The sequence below is a fragment of the Leptodactylus fuscus genome, chromosome 6 (assembly GCF_031893055.1).
Source record: "Leptodactylus fuscus isolate aLepFus1 chromosome 6, aLepFus1.hap2, whole genome shotgun sequence".
NCBI lineage: Eukaryota > Metazoa > Chordata > Amphibia > Anura > Leptodactylidae > Leptodactylus > Leptodactylus fuscus.
Genome location: NC_134270.1, coordinates 106,334,946 through 106,358,180, shown reverse-complemented (window position 1 = coordinate 106,358,180; position 23,235 = coordinate 106,334,946). Strand labels below are relative to the sequence as shown.

The 23,235-nt window shown below is 41.8% G+C and overlaps 1 protein-coding gene across 2 annotated transcripts in view; it reads right to left on the bottom strand.

Moving 5' to 3' along the window:
- Positions 1-22,480, bottom strand: part of CHRNA4 (cholinergic receptor nicotinic alpha 4 subunit) — a 63,009-nt gene extending 40,529 nt beyond the window's left edge. For both annotated transcript variants that reach the window (XM_075277008.1, XM_075277009.1), the window contains exons 1-4: positions 22,412-22,480; positions 10,362-10,513; positions 4,090-4,134; positions 2,066-2,175 (exon numbers count right to left, since the gene is read on the bottom strand). In XM_075277008.1, the coding sequence (XP_075133109.1) occupies positions 2,066-2,175; positions 4,090-4,134; positions 10,362-10,513; positions 22,412-22,472 (368 nt within the window). In that variant the 5' untranslated portion in view covers positions 22,473-22,480. The remainder of the gene's footprint in view (positions 1-2,065; positions 2,176-4,089; positions 4,135-10,361; positions 10,514-22,411) is intronic.
- Positions 22,481-23,235: the final 755 nt, after the last annotated feature.

Below are 23,235 nucleotides of genomic sequence, written 5' to 3'. Positions count from 1 at the left end.
TGAAAAATGGCCATGTGGTGACGGCTGTTTTGGGAACACAGTGTTTTCAATGTCTCTATTCACATGTCTGTTTTTTTGAATGACCATTTTTTATGCCCGTCAAAAAATCTGCCATGCTCTATCTTTTTCCTTTTTTTTATGGACACATGGACCCAATAAAAATCAATGGATCCATTTTCAGTCATGCAGAATGGATTTACTTCCATGTTACATTAAAAACTGTTCCCTTTTTTTGTTCACTGACCATTAAAAACTGCTGATGCTTGAGTGGCAAGATCCATTATCCCTAGGCTGTGGAAATCCATGACTCCCCCTTCTCTACTGTCATGGCTTCAGGAGATCCTGAGCATATGCAGTATGGAAAATCTGCTCACAGAGCTGCAACATGATGAGAGCGCCCATCAGCAAACGTGGCTTTTGTGGAACCATTTCTACTACTCTGCTGAATTTCGGTCTACCTTTCCTTTGTGGTCTCCTGATTTCAGCCCCCCCCCTTCTTTCACTACTATTTCTTCTTCCCTTACTACATGAAGTTAGGTTTCCTTATCATGATATTTGAACTAAATTCAATGTTTTTGAACTATTTATGTGGCTTTGCTGCGACAGAGCTTTAGTTTCCCTCCTCCCCCCTACATTCCCTTCCTGTTCCTTTATACCTTTTCTTGTTTTCCCTGGCCTTCTCATCACCTCCTGGAACCTTCCTTCTGCCTTGTTTGTTCATTATTATTTTTTTTAATTTTTTTATCTGTTCTTTGTTTTGCAAAAAAAAACAAAAACATTTCAATAAAATTCTTAATGTTAAAAAAAACAAACCCTGATGATGTTTGGCCATTAAAAATGGAAAAAATGGAACAGATGCAAATTAGCCATTAAAAAAGGGTGTGTACTTCTGTTTTTAGCTGCTGTTAGGTCTATCAAAAATGTCACCAATGTAAAGGTAAGTGAAGTCATAGAGTAAAGTAGCAGAAGTTGGGCAGAGACTTCAGGGACCCCACTGCATTCTGCAAATCTAATAATAAGGATGCTGAGGGACCCTTACGCTGGGTTCACACCTGCGTTTGAGGTCTCCGTTCTATGGTTTCCGTCTTCTGCATGCCAGAAGACGGAAACCATAGACCGGGTCCGGCCGTGCGCGGCGGTGAGCGTTTTAGGCTCTCCGCCGCGAAACCGGATTTTTTTATCCAGACACAGAGTACTGCATGTCCGACTCTGTGTCCGGATTATAAAACCCGGTTTCGCGGCGGAGAGCCTAAAATGCTCACCGCCGCGCATGGCCGGACATCTCTCTCACCCATTCAAATGAATGCGTGAGAAACAGTCCTGCAGGTTTCCGTATCCTTAGATTTCCGTATTCTTTAGATTTAAAATCAAAAGAATTTTTTGTGTTATTTATACATTGATACTTAGTTGGTGCTTTAGGTTTCCGTATCCTGCCTGTATTTTAGGCAGGAAACGGAAACCTAAGTACGGAGTGCCGGGCCGCAGATGTGAACGAGCCCTTATTTGTATCAATATTAAGTTTATGCGGTGCGGGGAACCCAATTAACACACATCTAAAAAATATCACACTGCAACGCAACTATTTTTTTATGCATTTGTGTGAACCTCACCTCATAAGGAATAATGTACAATACACTATAAATTCTACAAGTTTATTATGAAATTTCACGTAAGTCAAATTATAAGAGGGTTAAGTTAAAAGTCCCTGATGGTGGCAAGTTGCTATAGTCCCTATGCTAACAGCACATAGACCAAGCAAAGGGCCAAAAGTATTATCATGAGGACAGGGACAAGCGGGAACTGTAGTTCTGTTCAACCAGCAGCGGTGTTATGGTGTTATATGGGCATCCCCACCAGAGGAAGTGATGGCATATTGCTAGCATATGATCAGCTGCGGTGTGATCTTTAGGATTGTCGTAGATCATACCTGGAGTTGTACTTCACACATGTTATATCACTTAACTAGTAATGCAGCCATTTTATTTTGAGGCTTTGGAAGAGTTCCAGCAGCAGTACCAACAAAAAATAAGAAAATTAAGAATGCAGGTAATGAAGGTTGCCTCACTTGTTGTATAGGACGATGTCTGGCCTCCAGATCAGCTCAGAAGGGATCCTGATTGATGTGACATTCTCATATTCCAGGGGGTCCCAGCGCAGCTTGTAGTCATGCCATTCCTGCAGGAGCCGCCACAGATAATACATAGATAAATTATTAGCTCTCTTTAAAATGTAACCCACATCTTTTTTGTTTGCTTTTTTTGCTATTGTGTCAGGCTGGAGGGGGGGGGGGGGGGTGATAGTATTTTCATGATATTTCTAATTAACCCACGTTAAATCCTTTTAATAGAAAAACGGCTCTAAAATCCCTCCTTTGCAACCCTCTAACAGCGTCTTTACTAGGGAACATGTACATATTTGTATTGCCAGTATGTAGCGCTATAGAATTTGCCAAAGGGAAAGATGGTCACTTCAAATGGCTGTATCTTGGGTTTTATACCACCTTAAAGTAATCACCCCATTTAACATATGCTACATATCTACATACAGCATTCAGTATAAGTGTATGGGACAGATCCTCCTTGCTTAATTAGGACAATACTAGTGGGGACTTTACAGCCTGTTTTCCATTAAAAGGAAGTTAGATAGGTTAATTAAATGGCCTCTAATACTTCAGACAACTTAGTCTCATTTAATATAGCATGTGATTCTGGACAAAACTATAATGCACTTTATTACAAAAATGTTGCAGTTTTCTGCCTGTAAAACCTCTCTTATGTTACTGCTACTACATGTCTACCTCCTAGCTAATTTGCTGTTTATGCTCTGTTACTAGGGAACTTCCATCCTTAGTTATCACTGTGAAAAAAGACAGGTTCACAGTGAGTGTAGGGGGAAGGTCTGTTCTCTCTTCACACCTGGATGTAGAGGGGCTGGTTTTCCTCACAGCATTCACACTCATCTGAAACAGCTTTTCCTGTCTGCACACTGGGCTGTGGAGAACATCTCATAGCTTACAATTATAAGAAATGTCTACTTCTGCCTGTGTTATTGCTGACGGGATATTAGTCAATTAGTGACACACAGTTGCAGATTTATTCACCATACATATAGCTTTCTTTTTTCTGTGTTAGAGATCTGTTTAGCTGAATCAGGCACTGTATGTGCATAATCTCTGAATTTCCCATGTCAGGGCTTTTCAAACGTTTTTGACTTGGGCTTCACCAGTCTATCTGTTGTGAAGCCAGAGCCTCATCAGCAAATAAATACTTGCACAAGACCTATACAAGCACAAATACCTAAGCACCAAACAGTACAGCATTAATGATAGCAGGATTGCCCTTTAATCTTCCCCTCTACTAATGGCAGATACAATCTATCTCTATACTTGCAACAAATCATTGCTCATTTACACCTCTTCCACACTGTCAGGAACACCCCACAAAAGGGAGAGAAGATAAGAGAGGAGCCTCCTACTTCCAGAACCAGTCTTTGACAACCTCTGCCTCCAGATTAGATATTCAGCCTGCAGACTCTGTTGTTCTGCTCTTGAGTTAAGGACTGTGAATGCTTGGTTATGAGGTCATTACTGGTTCTTCAGCCTTTCTATCCATAGATATTGCTAGAAGGGACTGGTTAAAAGTTGGTTCGCCCTTGTGTCATGGATCCAGTATGTTAACTGTGTAATCTGGTGGGCTCGACTCGCCAAACCGTCACAGCTAACACACCCTCCCCTTGGCATCTGTTACAGCGTGGTCCAAATATTAACAAAATATGTCTCTCTTAAATGCAACATTACCAGCCTGGTTTGATGTCGATAAAGGTGGCTAATTCAAACAGTCGCAGAATGGGATGTGAACACTGTAGTCAAGGTAGCGCCACGTACTGGATCCAAGCCAGGGTGAACCTACCTAGTTTCCATATACACTTTCTCCTGCACTTCAGAATAATTTAATAATTCAATTTGGTTACTGTACAGATGTCCTTTCATAGGGAGTTAATATTTCATGGGTATTGCTGTGTTTGTTGGCAACCATCCGTTTTATCATGCTTGGACAAGTTCTTCTTAAGTCTATCTATGAGGTAACTCACCTGTTTGACCCAGACATTGGTTGTCATCATCTGATTTTTCTCATCCTGCAGAGAACAAAAAAATAAAAAGGTAACATACAGTATTACAATGACAAGGTGGACTGTGATCAGACACCAGACAAAGAATTCCCTTAAATGTATGACATTAAATCTACCAACAGACAATGTAGCTCCAAGCTCTTGGCCACTGACCCTTCTCTAAGATATGGTGCCACTCATCTGTCTTGGCACTGACCTGACTGTCTCCTTGACTTTTATTATAGGATCTATCTAATAGCCTACTGGATTTCTAAATCATCTCATAAGAAAAAGACCCTAATAGTAAGGTCCGCCAGGTTCTCCAGGGTCATTTATCTCTCCAGATAGTTGATTGTGATCCTTGCTTTATACAGGATGTGATATGGGTAATACAGAAGAGTAACTTGAAGCTCCAGGGCCCCAGTGCAAAATCTACTGGTGTATTACGTGATAAAGGGACCTTTAAGTTCAATTAAGCTCCAAGGAAGTATGACTGCAACCCTTGCAGTTATCCTCATGGGGCATAAGGTCTGTCTTCCATATAAATGGTCAACAGTAGCAAAGATGCCCTGTGCCGGTGTGGTCATGATGTCTAGTTAGAATTTGCATGCCCTTTATTCCATTTCCAGATTATTAACCACTTAAGGTCCGGACTTTGTTTTTGCTTTTTTGCTTTGTTATCCCTTCATTCCAAGAGCAATAACTTGTTTTAAATTTTATTTTTCTGTTTATAGTGTCACATGAAAGCTTATTCTACACCGTACATAATAGTGGCACTATTAATATTTGTGCAGCGTACTAGGAAACTGGAGATTGTGCGGGTTTAGTTTTTGCAGAGTTTGCTATGAGGTGAGAATGACACTATTCATATATTCTGTGGATCAGTATGATCACCGCAAAACCAATTTTATATAGTATTATTTATGGTTTAATACCTTTAAAAATTAAAAGCTTTGAAAAATACAAGCAATTTCGCTATTTTGTGTTTTTACCCCCATGACAGTGCTCAGCATATGTAATAAATATGTTTAGACTTTTTGGCCATTTTTGGGTACAGGGATACCTATTGTGTTAATGTTCATTTTTGATTATTTATTTTTATATGTAATCTTGGGGATCATTTCAGTTATATTTTTGTTGTTTATTTTATATTGTTGTTTATTTTATATTTTTAAAACATAAAAGAAAAAATTTGCTTTTATTTTATAGACCCCCTTTTTTGCCTAGGTGATCTGATCACCCTTATGATATATTGCATTATAAAATCTATTCATTTATTAACTGCTATTACGTTTTCACTATAGCAGATCACATCCTTTCTTTCAGTCATATATGGCGCCGTTCACACAGAGCAAGAGGGGGCGGATTTTGGTGCTGAATCCACGTCATAATCCGCCCCCTCACAATAGCAGTCTATATAGATCGCTAGCTTACTTTATACCGTGAGCGGCATGTTGTCTCTCTATGGTAATACTTAGTTAGAACATTGTTAATTGGGAACTTTAGAGCCTGTTTTCTATTAAAAGGAAGTTTGATAGGTTAATAAAGTATATTACAAAAATATAAGAATAAAAAGATTAAATATGAGTTACATTTTCATTTCACCTTTGGGTGCACCGGGAGGAAATAGTGCACTTCCTACTGTTGAATGTTGTGAACTGATATCAATCCTTATACATTGTCCTCCAGCCGTCATACAGGATCATTTAGAGGGTGCCAGCTAATTTCTGCTTTACATTTCTCATGTGCGCCTCAGGCTGAGTCTATTTTCTGTTCCTGCCATAGCACCACGTGCTACATAAACACTTGGTGCAGTGAGAGGGTATTCTGCCAGTAGTCCTCAGTGTGTACAATAATGCTGATCCCATTCTGTATGTGCCAAAGGAGCCCAGAGATAATTGATTATTCGGGTGAGGGATATAATGGGTAAACATACGTAGAGCTAGCGGCGGCCTTAATACCATTAGTGACTCATTCCAACCACTATCAATTATTGAGGCAGCTTCACACTACCAAGCACTGTCATTACTATTTACAAGAATGAAAATTTGTGTGTGGGGGAGGGGACACTATGACTGTCATGACAACAGAATTCAGGGATTGACAGTAATGTACAGAAGGATACACAGAGAGGGCAATAAGTCTTTTTGTACAATTTCATTCTTTTTTCTTCTGGTAAAGTCGGTCTTATTGTCCCCAGCTTTTCTACTGATGTGAATGGCTAGTACAGAAGTATGAAAGATTGGATTAGGACATACTGTACAGTGTAACATTGCAAGATTACTTTTCAGGAGCCAGCAAGAGCTGGGTACTTTAGCCTTGATACACACTGATGGTGTGCCACTATGCATCCCCAGAATTACTAGGAACTATAGTGTTGTGACCTCTAATGAGTTCCATACTGGATGTTGTATATGCTGTGTCCACTGGTATTCAAAAACCAGCCAATGTGGATACTATAAGGGTACTCAGTTTTTTGCACGCAGATTTTGAGGTGGAATCCGCCTCAAAATCCACCTGCAAAAATGCCTCCCATTCATTTCAATGGGAGTCACTCACAGTTTTTTTCCACTACCGATTTTATTCAACTAGTGGGAAAAAAATGCGACATGCCCTATCTTCACGCGGATTCTGCAGCTGAGTTAGTCGCGGCATCTGGGGCTTGAGACACCCTCCTGCTTAGGCCCATTCATCTGGACCTAATCTGGAGCGGAATACCGATGCACTGTATCGGCATCCTGATGCAGCTAGATACGCAAAAAAGCCACATGGCAGAAAAGGTTTCTTCTGTGTGAACATACCCTAACAGTGATCATCCATCTTTTTAATAACCCCAGACAGTACATTTGCCCAGTTAAGGGATGATTGAGGAGTGAGGCATGTATCATTCTCTACATATGAAGGCAGAGGTCTAGGAAAGGAGGGTGTGAATATATATGGTCCTTCATTATAGTTTGTCCTGGGGCTGTTAGATACCCAGCATTTCTTAAAGGGAGTCTGTCAGCAGTAAATTGGCTGTAAAACTATCCTAGTACCTTGTCGCTGTTATTAAGTTTTGGAGCCCCATTTTCAATTGTAAATCGACATTTTATTCATATGCAAGTGAATGAAAGTGCTTTGGGGCCTGCCTTAGCTTGTCTGGACTATGGTTTGTCCGTAGATTCCCAGACAAGGCACTTTTTCCTGATTTACATATGTATAAAATACGTACAAGAAAATTCAGACACCACATCCCAATGTGAACAGGTGCAAGCTACTGTGTGTTTTATGTATAAAATGGTGATTTACATGGAAATTGGGCTCCAAAACTGAATAACAGATAGATATTTGGAAATCATTTACTGCTGAAAGACCCCCTTTAACTCCTGAATAGGGACTCCTTATACATGCATGTATACGGTCTCACTGCATACACTGATAATACATATTTGCAGGTATTCTTTTGGAAGGGAAATGCTTTTTACATATGACATGCATGTAGCGATACTGAAGCTGTGTTTCGGACCATATTGTTACATATCTTATCACTCCCTAACTAGGCAGTCATTAAGTTAAGATGGGTGACAATGAATATACTGGTTGCCATCCAACTTTCCCAGACACTGTACTAATTATAGGGAGAAATGTTCTTTAATAAGCACTCATGGGCCATAGTATTAATAAAAGTGGGCCAGTTACCATCATTACCATATGAGAAGAGACTTGGGACAGAACGGAAAGAACTTTTGGCACAGAACCAGCAACACAAAACACAGTAAGAATATCTGTTCACCTGAGTGAGAAGACTCGCTGACCCCCTGACTAGAACCAGTCAAGCTGGATTGTGGTTCCTAAATCGATTACGACCTCTGTTGACCATGAAGGTCTTGAAGGTCAAAGAGGAGAGAGTAGCAAAGAAATTTATCAGTTTCACTCCTATGTCTATGACTGAGGGGAAAGTGGAATATTCCAGGAAATCCAAGAAATTTATATATATCATCCTGGCATTATGGAATCCTGATATGGGGTACAGATTCTCCATGTAATGAGGTGCCAGTAGTCATCCCAACCATATCCCATCCCTACATTGGCAAAGCTGTTGAGTTCAGTGAAGCCTATGGGAAACTGTAGGGGTCCCAATGGTCATTGACCTATTCTAACTTCTATAATGACCCTATTAATATGCCTAAATATAAATTATAGAAAGTACCATACAACATGAGTTTTTGCAGTCTCTTTATTTTGACATCTCTCCTCTATCGTGTTTTATTGACTTTTACAAGTGAGTTCTTATCCTCTAGTAGTCTTCTGGGATTCTTTAAAACTGGGTAAGCTCCTGACTAATTAGGAAAAACAAGTGTTTTAATTACTATAAATACATCCTAATTGTGGCTCCAGGGAAAATCACATCTGTACAAGTGCCCAAATATTTATTTATGCATCAGTCAAAGTTTTGGGATTGAGTAAGGAGAGTAAAGGGAATTCTTGCAGAAATAAATCTCCCAGTAACTGCTGAAGATGCCAGCATTCTAAAATGAAAATGTATTAAAAAAGGAACAAATAAGGTGGAACCAATGGTCCTCCAACATGTACAGAAATACAGCTCTTCTTCCTGAAGATCAAAGCAAATTTGTCAATTGGAATATAGTTGTCTCAATAGGGGTCAATAACTAAAAAGAGCAGCATTTTTTTGTTGTTGTGGCACTCAGATAGTCAGGTCCAAGCAGTGTAAAGGTCTGCTTGGGTTCTCCATGATTAACTCTAATTTGATCAACTCTAACAGAAAATGTTAAATTTCCCTGCATCCGCACCACAAGGGAAATTAAGTATTACACTGTTTACAATGAAATCAATGGGTTGTCAGTACAATGCATGGGCCCATAGAGTCTTCTAAAACAACACACTCTTTAATGTCACGCTTTGTTATGGCTATGATTGACTTCCTTAAAATGGCGCCTATATCAATGTCATAACTAGGAATGGTGCGATGATATGAAGGAACATGTTTTCCTATAATGATATTTATAACCTCCTTAAGAAAGCATCCTGTAAAGAAAGGTAAACTTTATGGGACACTATTAAGGAATACCTTATGGATGGCAAGTAGAAGAAGACTTGAGAACATGAAAGGTTGCGTTATGCAAGTCATGTCCGCATTGCCCTGCACCTCACTAATATTCTAGGCTATAAACAGCGGTGCACAAAGTCATCCTCCAATAAATGGGAAGAAAGCGTCTGACAGGTTTTTCTTGTCCAATACTATTATTTCCAAGGAGAAGATGCTCCAGTGGTGTCGGGCAGCCCCTAATCTCCACAGAATTAACATCTGAATAGGACATATTTGTTAATGATCCATATAGTAGAAAAAGGAGGAAATAGGTGCGGTGGTCCGAACGATTATCTTTATTTATGACACGACGCGTTTTTAGGAATACAGATCCCTTTCTCAAGTGTATGATATTTCTAAATGAAAGACCTTCACTTTATCAAATTATAACATGTCTATGACTAGGCTTAAAGAGGACCTTTCACCACTTTTGGGCACATGCAGTGTTATATACTGCCAGAAAGCCGACAGTGCGCTGATTTCAACGCACTGTCGGCTTTCCCGATCTGTGCCCGGTGTAAAGAGCTTACGGTGCCGGTACCGTAGTGCTTTATGGTCAGAAGGGCGTTTCTGACCATTAGCCAGAGACGTCCTTCTGCCTCGCGGCGCCTATCGCGCTGTGCTGTGGAGCGGGGAGGAACTCCCCCCTCCCGCTCCTGATAATACTCGTCTATGGATGAGCTGTGTGAGCAGAGGGAGGGGGCGTTCCTCCCCGCTCCACAGTACAGCGCAATAGGCGCCGCGAGGCAGAAGGACGTCTCTGGCTAATGGTCAGAAACGCCCTTCTGACCATAGAGCACTACGGTACCGGCACCGTAAGCTTTTTACACCGGGCACAGATCGGGAAAGCCGACAGTGCGCTGAACTCAGCGCACTGTCGGCTTTCTGGCAGTATATAACACTGCATGTGCCCAAAAGTGGTGAAAGGTCCTCTTTAAAGGTGTGATTCAGAATCAGAAACATGACTGTGTTCTGCCAGAAATTGTCACACCCATCTATAGGAAGTATCTGGTATTGCAGCTCAGCTCATCTGAACTGAATACAACTGAGCTGCAATATCACATACAACCTGTAGACAAGTGTGGCGCTGCTTTTGGAAGAAACCACATTAATCTACAAGCCCTGTAAGATCAAACAGTAGGATTTTACCAAGAAAAAAATTACTTACCACATCAATGAGCTGAGCAATAGAAAGACCAAACCGCACAAGAACTGCATCGGATATATTGGCCACAGGACGGGACCACTTGTTGTACCCCATGAAAAGCTTTTTCAGCAATCTCTCCTCTGCATGGGCACGGGTCTCAATGTGACACAGAGCTAGAAGAAAGAGCAATTACGTGTTACTCAATGGCAAAACTGTAAAGCGCTGTGGAATATGTTGGTGCTATATAATCACGTACATTTATACTGAAAAAAAAATCTTTGCACTTTTGTAAAAAGGGAAGGAGCTATATCAGGTATGTGGGTCACCAGTCTCTAGGGAAGGCCATGCATAATCTATGACCTTCCTTAACAGGTAAAAACCCTCTCAAGAGAAATGAGAGGTGACTTTGCTTAGCAGCAGACAATCTCAGACTGAAAATTAAGATGTGACTGCAGTTAACCCTAACATTCCCCAGTGTTACATTCACCAGAGTCCAGATGATATTCATTGCCCCTCCAACATCAATGGGTCTACAGGGAAACAAATTCACTAGCAACCAGAATGTACCTTCCGTTTTACAGCCACAGCAAAAATAAATATACATAAACTCAAAAAAACTCTTCAAACCTCAGCTAGATGGACCTGGATGTCCTCCTACTAGGTGTCCTCTCCATGTAGGCTGAAGCTTGAGTGCTAGAGTTTAGACTTGTTAGATTTTGGCTTATAAAGGGTATAATAGGGCAGTCCCTGCTGCCGCAAACATCCTTCTCACTAGAGAGAATGCAGCCTATACCCACCTTCCTGGCCAACAGACCTGGGTTATAATAACCTCTAACCATCTAAGATTAGCTAGGAATAGACTAAAAACTAAGAGGAGTCAGTGAGGGATCACAGTATGTACCCTGACATTTTACTTTATTGTTTGGCCTATTCCCAGAGACCCTCTTTAAGAAATAATTCTCACATATAAATAATTGATCTTTTCTACTGTGTATTTCCTACACATGCCTTCCAACTTTCAGAAAACCTGACGGAGGGATAAAATTAGAAAAGAGGGCACATTTCCGGCTGATACACATGCCAACTCATGTTCTTTTTTGGCCCTTCCAAATCCCAAGTCTCTTTTGGTATTCCTCTAGCTTGTCTCCACCTTGGCAAAAATGTATCTACGTTAATGTATCAATAAAGTTTGGCCAGTTATGATGTAAAATATTGTTTTTGTGGCTTATGCCGTTTTGTGAATTAGCTGAAATGGTGACCAAGATTCTAGAGTGTTCGAGCTTTGTGCTCTAATATCCATTGAGGAACTAGCTTCTGAGTACGCTCGCCAAAATGGCTTACTTCTTTCCGAGCAACAGCTCTAGCAGCAGCAACAACAACAACAACAACCACAAGAACAGTGTTTTCTTGGCACCCCTCGTTGCACCGGAACAGTTAGCAGGCGATCCAAGCGTATGCATCAGAAATATTACGAACGTTTCCGTTGTAGCAAGTGCAAGAGGTGGAGGGTAGCCAAAAATGCTATAATTGAGGGAGAACCTCACGGCGCCTCGCAGGATGGTCAGTTGCATTTGTTTTTTGCCACAGTCGCAGCAGATGGCAAGTCTTACACCAACGTTTTGATCAAAGCTGCGCTTGCCATCATTTATCTTTGGGCTAAAAATCTCTCGTAAAGTGTGAAGTATGTCAACATCATAAATGGCCGGCCGAACCTTTACTTCAGCATTATTGATAGGTGCCTAGTGTTTATTATTAAACAATAATGCATGTTGGCAAGGTGGAGTCATACTAGAGTAATGGGGCTTCACTTTTGCCAAGGTGGATACATGGTAGAGTAATACCGTCTCTTTTTGCCCCCACACAGTATAACACCCCCTTGTGATTTGTGGGCTTATTTTTTTATGGCCAATCCTCAGCATATGCCATAAATATATGATTGGTAGGGGGCTGACATCCAGCCCTCAGACTGATCATCTATACAGAGTTGCTTCCATTGAGCTGCCGCCAAGGTGCTGGCTGCTATACAGTGAACAAAGCTCCCTGTTTATATACTGAATGGGCTGGAAGCGGCTCTGTACAGATGATTGGTCTGGGGGCTGAGTGTCGACCCCTTATTGATTACACACTGCTCAAACAAATAAAGGGAACACTTAAGCAACACAATGTAATTCCAAGCAACACTGATTGACAATCAATTTCACATGCTGTTGTGCAAATGGAATTAGACAACAGATGGAAATCATTGGCAATTATCGAGACACACTCAATAAAGGAGAGGTTCTGCAGGTGGGGACCACAGACCACATCTCCGTACCAATGCTTTCTGCCTGATGTTTTGGTCCCTTTTGAATGTTGGTTGTGCTTTCACACACGTGTTAGCACGAGATGGACTCTACAACCCACACAAGTGGCTCAGGTAGTGCAACTTATCCAGGATGGCGCATCAATGCGATTTGTGACAAGAAGGTTTGCTGTGTCTGTCAACGTAGTGTCCAGAAGCTGCAGCAGCTACCAGGAGACAGGCCAGTACATCAGGAGATGTGGAGGGGGCCGTAGAAGATAGACAACTCAGCAGCAGGACCGTTACCTCTGCCTTTGTGCAAGGAGGAACAGGAAGAGCACTGCCAGAGCCCTGCAAAATGACCTCCAGCAGGCCACAAATGTGCATGTGTCTGCGCAAATGGTTAGAAATCGATGAGGATGGTATGAGGGCCCGACGTCCACAGATGGGGGTTGTGCTCACAGTCCAACACCATGCAAGACGCTTGGCATTTCCCACAGAACACCAGGATTTGCAACTTCGCCACTGGCGCCCTATGCTCTTCACAGATGAAAGCAGGTTCACACTGAGCACATGGAGAGCGATCTGCTGCCTGCAACATCCTTCAGCATGACCGATTTGGCAGTGGGTCAGTAATTTTGTGGAGTGGCATTTCTTTGGAGGGCCACACAGCCCTCCATGTGCTAGCCAGAAGTTGCCTGACTGCCATTAGGTACCGAGATGAGATCCTCAGACCCCTTGTGAGACCATATGCTGGCGCAGTTGGCCCTGGGTTCCTTCTAATGCAGGACAATGCCAGACCTCATGTAGCTGGAGTGTGTCAGCAGTTCCTGCAAGATGAAGACATTGAAGCTCTGGACTGGTCCGCCTGTTCCCCAGACCTGAATCTGATTGAGCACATCTGGGACATCATGTCTCGCTCCATTCACCAACATCACGTTGCACCACAGACTGTCCAGGACTTGGCAGATGCTTTAGTCCAGGTCTGGGAGAAGATCCCTCAGGAGACCATCCACAACCTCATCAGGAGCATGCCCAGGCATTGTACGGAGGTCATACAGGCACGTGGAGGCCACACACACTACTCAGCCTCATTTTGACATGTTTTAAGGACATTACATTAAAGTTGGATCAGTCTGTAGTGTGTTTTTCCACTTTAATTTTGGGGGGACTCCAAATCCAGGCCTTCATTGGTTAATAAATTTGATTACCATTGATGGTTTTTGTGTGATTTTGTTGTCATCACATTCAATTTTGTACAGAATAAAGTATTCAATGAGAATATTTCATTCATTCAGATCTAGGATGTGTTATTTGAGTGTTCCCTTTATTTTCTTGAGCAGTGTATATTTATGGCCTATCTGACTATTTTCTAGAAACTATCTGGTACCTAACTGTATATTAGACCCCAACTTATATAATATGCCATAGTTTAGTGCATTTTAGACCTCAAAATATCTATATTCAGACATTGTTTGGTCTTGTATTTTAATAAAAACCTATTCAAGCATTTAAATATGCAGACACATTTTAAACCTTCCCTAAGTAAACTATAAGTGTCCCTTTTTGACTGTCCAAAATGTTTGGAGGTGACTAAATGTCCCCTCTATGTGGTCCCCAAACCAAAATGCAAACACCCCATTGTAACAAAGTACACCCCCGTTTCTGCTGCGGAAAGGTTGAGAGAAGCACACCCAATGTATTGACACCATTACATCACCCATGCCTGCTTCCATCTGGCAGCAGAAGACACTGGGATTGAATAGAGAACAGACAACTCCCTGCTTTCCCACCATATTCACCTACATCAGTGTCCTTTGGAAATTCAGTATTGTTCTTCTGTATCCAGGTCTGCTATGACTAAAAAGGTTGAACCATCCTATAAATCTACGTGACCCAGCACTGCAGATGTAGGCTATAGAACATGGCTGCTTAATGTACTCATTATTAGTGTGAGAATGAAACAGCCCAGGATTGAAGGTCCCAACTTTGAGGAATGAGAAAAGCCACCGGCTATAGATATGCATATAAGAATCAGTTTATATTTATATTAATAATGCAGTTACTGTGGGGATTCTGCATAGCAACTACAGATGTGTACAGATTCTCCATACAGATCACACAATGCACCAAACACTGTCAAGGACATCACAGATTCTATTGTGAGCATCCAATATACAGCTGAATACAGTCAGACACCTTCTAAATGAGAGAAGAGCAGATAAAAAGTGGGTCGCCAGTTATTGATGTCCCTGAATGTAAGCCATGACCCTAATGATTGCCTCCAATGTTCCGGCAACAGTAAGGCAGATATATGAGGCGCTAAATGTGGGGCAGCTTTGGCTTGAAACTGTGCATGACAAAAATAATGCAAACATTTCCAGTAGGAGGTATACGTATAGGGCAATGGTCTCCAATCTATTGTGAAACTACAACCTCCAGCATGCCCTGACTGCTGCAGGTGGAGACCACTACTATAATAGGTGCAGAGAATGAGATCAATGGCAGGCTGAAGAGCCCAGTGCCACATACGTGGGATACAAATTGTAGTCATCCCTTTGCACTGTAGCCAATCCCAATATGTCTGATTCCTATAGATGGTATGGCCTATAGACAATGGAGAATCATCCGCTGGGGAAACATCTTCTTGTCCTCGGCAGTGTGTAAGCTCTCTATAGCTGCAGCAAAGAACTAATTCTTGCCTTTCATATGAGATAGCGAAAAACTCACTATTTCACTTATATTGCTGAGCGATTATGATCAACCCACTCAAATTACAACTCCTTAAAGGAACACTAAATAATTTTTCTTAAGTCCACGATGGAAGACAAGCCACCAATTAGCCCCATTCATCTGCCGCCGCAGTGGCCAGAAAATGAGGGGGTAACAAAGCAGCCGTCCACATCAAAGCCCTGTTTCGGCTGTGTGAACAGCTCCTTACACTGGCTGATACTGGCTAAGGGCTCGTTCACATCTGCGCCCGGTCTCCGTTCATGCAGGATTCTGTTTCCTGCACAAAACTGAGCAGGAGATGGAAACCTGCAGGACTCTTTCAAACCCATTCATCTGAATGGGTTTGAAAGATGTCCGGCCGTGAGCGCCAGTGAGCATTTTATGCTCTCCGCTGCGAAACCGTTTTTAAAAAATCGGACACAGAGTCAGACATGCAGTACTCTGTGTCCGGTTTTAAAAAACAGAATCGCGGCAGAGAGCATAAAACGCTCACCGGCGCTCACGGCCGGACCCGGTCTGACAGCTTTCTGTCTTCTGCATGCTTAAGACGGAAAGCTCAGAATGGACTCTGGGCGCTAGTGTGAACCTAGCATCAGATGAAAGCTAACCAACAATAATCAATAAGGACCTAAATAAACAGGCTAATACAAAGGGAATCTGTTCTTTGTGGCTGTATTATTGGCAGTCAAAATCAAGTGGGCGGAAAAAAGTTTTCACATAAGTAAAAATATCTTATCATCAGTGTGAAGAGGAACAGTTGGGGGTAGGAAGGGGGAATGGAGGACAAGATGGCACAAGGGACAGCAGTGAGGGGGAGCAGGTGTTAGAATATTATGAAAGCAGCAGGTAAGGAATCAGACCGAAGAATGAAATTATTTTTGGATGGTGGCTTGAAATGTAAAAGGTAGTTATTTGGAGGAATGAACAGTTACTGTGAGCAATGTGCCATACATAATGTGTATTCCCCTGCCAACATTCACATGCCAACCATTCACATAGTAGTCATACCACCATGTACAACAGCCAACGGCAAAATGCAGGATAGTACTGCCATAAACATGGGAAAATATCAAAGCATAATGAAAAGTTTTGCAATTTTTGAGTATTATTTACATTCTTAAAGATTTGTAAGCATGTGAATATAAGCAAGAATCCTCCAATTCACTGGCACCAGACAGAGGTATGTATTATTACAACTTCCTGGCGCCGCCTTGTGTGTGGCTGCCTGATATAGAGCTCCAAGCTGGGAGCAACCTTTATCTTTCCTTTTTCACTCTTTTTCTCTGTATCTTCAAGAATCCTGTAACCAAGTAAACTAGCACTATGAATTAGCAACTATAAATCGAATGGAAGATCCTGTGGAGTATTTTGTTCCTTTTGTTTCTATTGTTAAGCATGGACAATGACTCAAGACCTGGAGACCTGCACATGTGCCTGTTACCATCCCCCCAGGAGCTAAGCACAGTATGGTCACCATGCGGCATGGAGGAGAAACCTGCATGGAAGTGTGGACTTCTTCTTTCAAGGAGATGATTTTTGGCGTCTATTGCTGATGTGTGAAGATGCTACAGCTGACTGGTATTTCTTTCTTTTACTGTGGACACGTGGGACTCTGTTACAACCTGGGAACCTACCATCACCCACCTACCCATGTGTTTATGGAAGCTTGGCAAGAGAGCAGCACCCTGTCTACCTGGATGGCTTCAGACCTCTAGAACCTGTAGAACACAGTGGTAAGAAGAAAGGAAGAGGAGGGCTTGTGATGAAGGACATTTGGGGCATTTTTTGTGGTTAATGGACAATAGCGCTGATGTAAGATACCGAACTATCAGCTGTGAGCAGGAGATCTCACCACCTACCAAAGGAACTACCACATGTTATCATGACAGCTGCATATGTCCCCCACCTCTGCAAAAAAACCCAAAAAACGTTTTTTTGCCTGTTATATCTACATGCTGTGATCCCCTCCTCATGTCCTCCAACCACATTCGGCTGTATTATTAACATCAGTTCACACAGAGAACTAAATGATCCTGCAGTGTGTCTTTGTTTCTTTCTTTTTTAGTTGCTATGATTCCTAGGATTTCTCTATCTGCCATGAGCTTGTATGTGTTTTCTCTCTTGTTATATACTACTGTACCATCTATGAAACTGTATCACTGAAATTTCCCCATTGTGGGACTATTAAAGGTTTATCTTATCTTATTATGTATTAGCCCAGAAAACTTCACATGGCTAAGGCCCCACGCAGTGAGCTGCACAAAAAGCACTACGGAAAAGACCGCGGCGGAAACACATTGTGGCTTTTCCGCAGCGATCTTCACAGAAAGTCCACAGAGTTTTCCTCTGTGGACTTTCTGCACCTGCTATACCTATATGGAAAACGCCAGTGTTTCTATAGGTATAACTGATATGCTGCCATTTCTGAAAATGCAATAGCTTTTGAAATCGCAGTATTTCCACTGCAGATATTGCTCAGCAATGTGTGGATGGGATTAGCCAGAATCCCATCCACTTTGCAGGTACTGTAAAATGTTGTGTCAAATCGCTGCATTTTTGCAATGTGGGGCACCAGCCTTAGGTGAGAAGGCATGAGTTTTTCCTGTGTTTTTTTCTTTTCTCAAACCTATAGAAAAATGCTCACAAATCCACAGCTAAAATTAATGATTTGGTTTTGTTGCATCACCATATTCTGAAAATAATAGATTTTTAATTTTTCAGTTGATCAAGCTAAGTTAGAGCGTACTTTTTACGAGGTAACTTGTTGGGGTTCATACAATTTATTGATAATGTCTTATTCAGTTTTTTTTAAAAAAAATGAAATGAACAAAATTTTGACACAGTTTTTTTATTGGTGTACAGTATTTTTACATAATTATGTGTAGGTTTTTATTATTTTATTGTTATAATTATTTTTAAGTGTGTTTGAGGTAAAAAGTAGATTTTTTTTCATTTTATTAAACTCTCTATTTTTTTTAGTCCCACTTCTATATTGCAGTGCATTATACACAGTCCAGTCACATTAATGTGACCACCTGTCAAAGTCCAGAATAAGCACCTTTCACAGAGCGGACCACTGCGAGATGTGCAGGAAGAGAGGGGATGTTGTGATGATGTTCACTGGGATGTTGAGCCATGCCGACTCCAGTGCCGTGGCCAGTTGCACTAGGATACACGGTTGAGCATCCATGGCGCGAAAAACCCGATCGAGGTGGTCCCACAGATTCTATTTGGGTTCAAGTCTGAGGAATTTGCTGGACAAGGGAGTACAGTAAACTCTTCCTGGTGCTCCTCCAACCACGCACGTACACGGCGAGCTTTATGACACGTTGCATTGTTCTTCTGGTAGATGCCACCATCCTGAGGAAAAACAATTCGCATGTAGGGGTGAACATGGTCCGCAAGGATAGATGCATACTTGTGCTGATCCATTGTGCCTTCCACAATGATGAGTGCACCCAGATGACTGATGACACGTGCCTTCTGTGACTGGTTATTTAACGTTGACGTCAAAAGTAGGTGGTGGTCACATTAATATGACTGGACTGTGTATCTGTTGGTTTTACACTGCCAGACAGTCTATTAGACTTAGGCTCTGTCCTAATAGACTAACAGTCCTTCTATTAGGCAAAGCCACTGCTAGGCTTCTGACTACCATGACAACTTCTGGAAGAGGGGGCGTCTTCCCTTTGTCTAATCGCATCTAAAGGTTTAAACTGCCAGGGATCAGAGTTATTGGTCCTTGGCAGCTGTGGCAGATACCCAACTATGTGTATTAACCAGGCTCCTGCCAATGATGTCGATGATACTATCACACAAACTGCCCCTTGCTCATGATGGATTTATCCGCCATGTAGTGTGACGGGGGTAATATAGAGGGAAGCCCTATTTTCAGGAGCTTCATCTATTAGTCAGGTTGAAGAGCAGCTACAATGGATGACATAGCACAACCTTTGTTACAAGAACAGCCAATAACTTTCAGTGAGAAGTTTGTAATGCTTCATTTCCCCAGTGCTGGCATGGTGGAGATGTTGAACACTTGCTGCCAGTTTGCCTTATGGATTACATCTCAATGCAGGGTTTAAGATGCTATTACACAGCCCAATATTCAGCATGATGAGTGCTGATCGACCATATACACTTGGATAGTTACATCAGTCTTTTACACTAGCTGATTCTACGTACATGGGGGAAAACCAATCTCTACTACAATTTTCAATTTTTTCCCTATATAGAAGCACTGGCACTTGCTGTGCACTGAGCTGCAATACACCTCCATTCAATGGAATAGGACTGTGCTGCTCCGCCCTAGGCTGAAGTCAACAAATCTCTACCCTATGAACTGTCATAGAAGTTACCTGAATATGGGATTGACTAACAATTTAATGCATAAGGGGTCAATTCAGCAGTCCCTAGAATGAAGAATCAGATATATTGTATTTGAAGATGCTGAATCCTTTGTTTCACCTGCTAGAGATGTATGGCAGCTACTTAGCTCTCATTTCCCATTTAAAAGAACACACACACTTGGTTTATCCAAGTGTGCAGGTAGATAGAAACTAGTTGTCAACTATGGCAGTTGTTAATTAAATGCTTCTATGACCAGAGACGGACTTCTATTAAAATCCATTGAAATTGCTGCATGTGTGTAAAATTAGATTGTTAGCTCCTTTGGAGCAGGAAATGTTAGGAATTCATTTATTCCCTGTAAAACATTACAGAATGTAATAGTACTGTATAATAATACTGCGCCATTTAACAGCACCCTCCAACACACATAATTCCCAGTTGTTCACAACAGAGAGCCAGTATGGGGTCTCATCGCCTCAGTTTTGCTTATATTCAGGGTAAAATGAGTGTTATGTTACAACTCTCCATCCTATTCCACCCCAGGGGCTCAAAGCTGGATGAAAATGAGGAATAATCATCTCTTATTAAACCAGCAACCTCAGGGAACTGATGATTTTAATGTAGGAATAAGGGGGAGAAGGGGGCTGGGCATCAATAAAACATGTGTACTTCAAGCCCCCAGTCATGCACAGATCAGAGAGCAAGCAGGGGGCGACAGAAAGCAAGCAAGCAAGGTTAACCCTTTCCTTATCAATGGAGAAGAGTTTAACTTGTAATCTAGCCATATGCAGTAGGATTACCCGCAATCTTAGTTTTCCCACAAAACACTCTCAGCACTGCTACATTTGTAAATAACCATGGCACTGTAATGAATTGAATTGTATGGACTAGCCAACAGATTTCTACACCCCATAACTGGATCAGTGAGATTGCCAGGAAAGTTGAAGACCCCAGTAAGCCCTGTTTATTATAGTAAATTATTTTTTGTAACCATAGCAATTTATTTAGATAGATCTTTTTTTCCATAATAACGCTAATAATGCAGTCTTTATAAGAGTTGTAATAAATGATACTTGCCGCTTGGCTACCATGCACCTGTAGGCAATAAGAGTTTGATGCTGATACTTGGATCACAAATGATACACTTATTGCCATTCAACTATTTACGGCCATTTGCATACTTCCAGTGTGACAAGATTGTAAGCTCCATCATGTCTTACACAGTGTTATCTGTGACCTTACATAGGACTGCAGGGAAACCTTTTGATGTATGTTAACCAACCACTATGGGTTGTGAAGTCACCAACTTATAAAGAGTTAAATGACTCTATATCTTTATACTCTCAGATAAAACCTACAGCATCTTATCATAGACTGGTTTTACCTATCTAAGCAAACTCCTGTCTATTATCCTACACTTGCCAAGTGCTCATATCTTGTATATAAAAAACCTACTTATCTAGAAGCTTTAGTCCATGGGAATCTCTCTCTGAGAACACAGCCTCTGCCTTCAGTATCAGCATCACTTAAGAGCTGTGCATGGCGGTGAAAGGATGGCAGCATCTAAAAGATCAAGTGACTACAATCCTTAAAATACTGTTATACTCTTTGCCCCATGCTGGTCTTATCTTGTGGACTTTACTATATCATTCCAATTACCTTTATCTAGAAGTCAGTTCTGCTCAGTCCATCTGAGAACAGTCCCCTTGGATGCCTTCAGGAGCTGTCCTTGGGCTTAGGTGACTTTAAGCCTTTTACTAGAGTTCACAATATAGCAGTAAATGTATTTTATTAGGCTTAGTTATTCTTGGCAAACTCCTCAAATCGCAGTTCTCTGTTCAGCTCCATGGGCTGTTCCCAAGGATGTTCACATTTACAGATTTACATAGACTGGGTAAGTGGTTTCTAGATATGAGTAACTGGGCTTTTATGGTGTAGTAGAGGGTACAGAACAGTCCTATAAGGCTTGGACACTTGCTCTATAAGATACTGATGTGGCTTCAGCACCAGGAACAGTTCCAAAGTACAATGATAGTGATTTACCTAAACTAAGGGGAACCCCATTCTAGAGGACTGAACTTTTAGATATTTATGTTGCTATATAGTGCACACTATCATATTCGTAAAGTCCGGTTACTCTTATTTGCCAGTCTGTCTCAGTCCTTGCACATTTCTGTGATCCCTCCTGAAGTGTCCATGGTGATGTATGTATACCACAGATATCCTATACCCTGTACTAGTTACTGGATGTCATCCTCCATGTGACTAGTCCCTTTGGCTGTACTTAGGGGACTGTCCATGGTGCGGAAACCACAGCATGTCTGACAAGTGACTAACCCTGCTCTGTCGTCCATGTCAGTGACTGGTCCATCTGACTGCACTTAGATGTTGTTTATTGTGCAGAAGACAAGACGTCTTTACCCTCAGAACTGTTTGGACTTGAGAAGGATACAGTGCAGTCAGTACATGGATAGGTGACTATAGGACAGATGAGTAGTAGTATCTATAATCTGTCACATTGAGACCTGGAAGAAGAGGGTTAATGTCGATCATATCTCTCCAGCACATCTTTCTAGGCTAAGTTGTCTGCTGAGGCATGTTATATCTCACTGACAACCCACTCCCATGTTAAAGGGCAGGTAGATGTGATGTCCTATGTGGCAGAGGAGCCAAGTACTGGAATATCAGGAAAGAACTTAAGACTCACCTGGAGACAGAAGAAAACAAGACAAGAGAAGAATTGCAGCAGAATATTCTTGGAAAGTCATGGTGTTGACCATATATATTATATATATATGACCGAGGGTTGCCTATGTGTTTACACCTGCAGGCAGTCCCGGGGTCTCCTCTACAGTAGCATCACCTTCTCCAGTCACTGTGTAATGGGACCTTTCTGGAATGGACCCTTTCCTCCATATGCTGATGTCTTCCAGTATCTTGGTATATTCTCATGTCACATTCTCCTCCATAGAAGTATCCTCAGAATGGATGTGGGTGATGTCTTGGAGGGCTGCTGCTCCTTGGTGCTCCGATGAGAGCTGTGTCTGGTAAAGAAGGGGCAGTCTGCTTGTGTTAATGTAAGACCTGCCCACCTCGGGCACTGGCTAGGGAGAGGTGTGTAGGACTCTATGAGGTGCCAGGAGATAAGCTTTTCAGTCCTCTCCCCCTCCTGAGGATGCCAGAGTGCCAGTCCCACACCTTGCCCAGGCATATTATGTATAATTAAAGTCCATCAGGTCTAATCACATTAGGACTAGACTGAATGGACACAGTAATTGCATTAGCCATTTATTAAAGATTATTGGTCCCCCCCAGCGGTGAGGACTCTGATAACAGACTGGCTGCTTTATGATGCAGGACACATTTGACTCCAGCATACAAACAGACGTGACAGGCAGTGCTTAGAGAAGTGTTGCAGGCAGGAGGGAAGCAGTCTATTAGCAAGCACTGAATGTGCAGATCACACTGCCTGCATGCTTCACAGCTGTCAAGGCAGGGTCCAAAAGAACAGCACAGTGCTGGGATACCAAG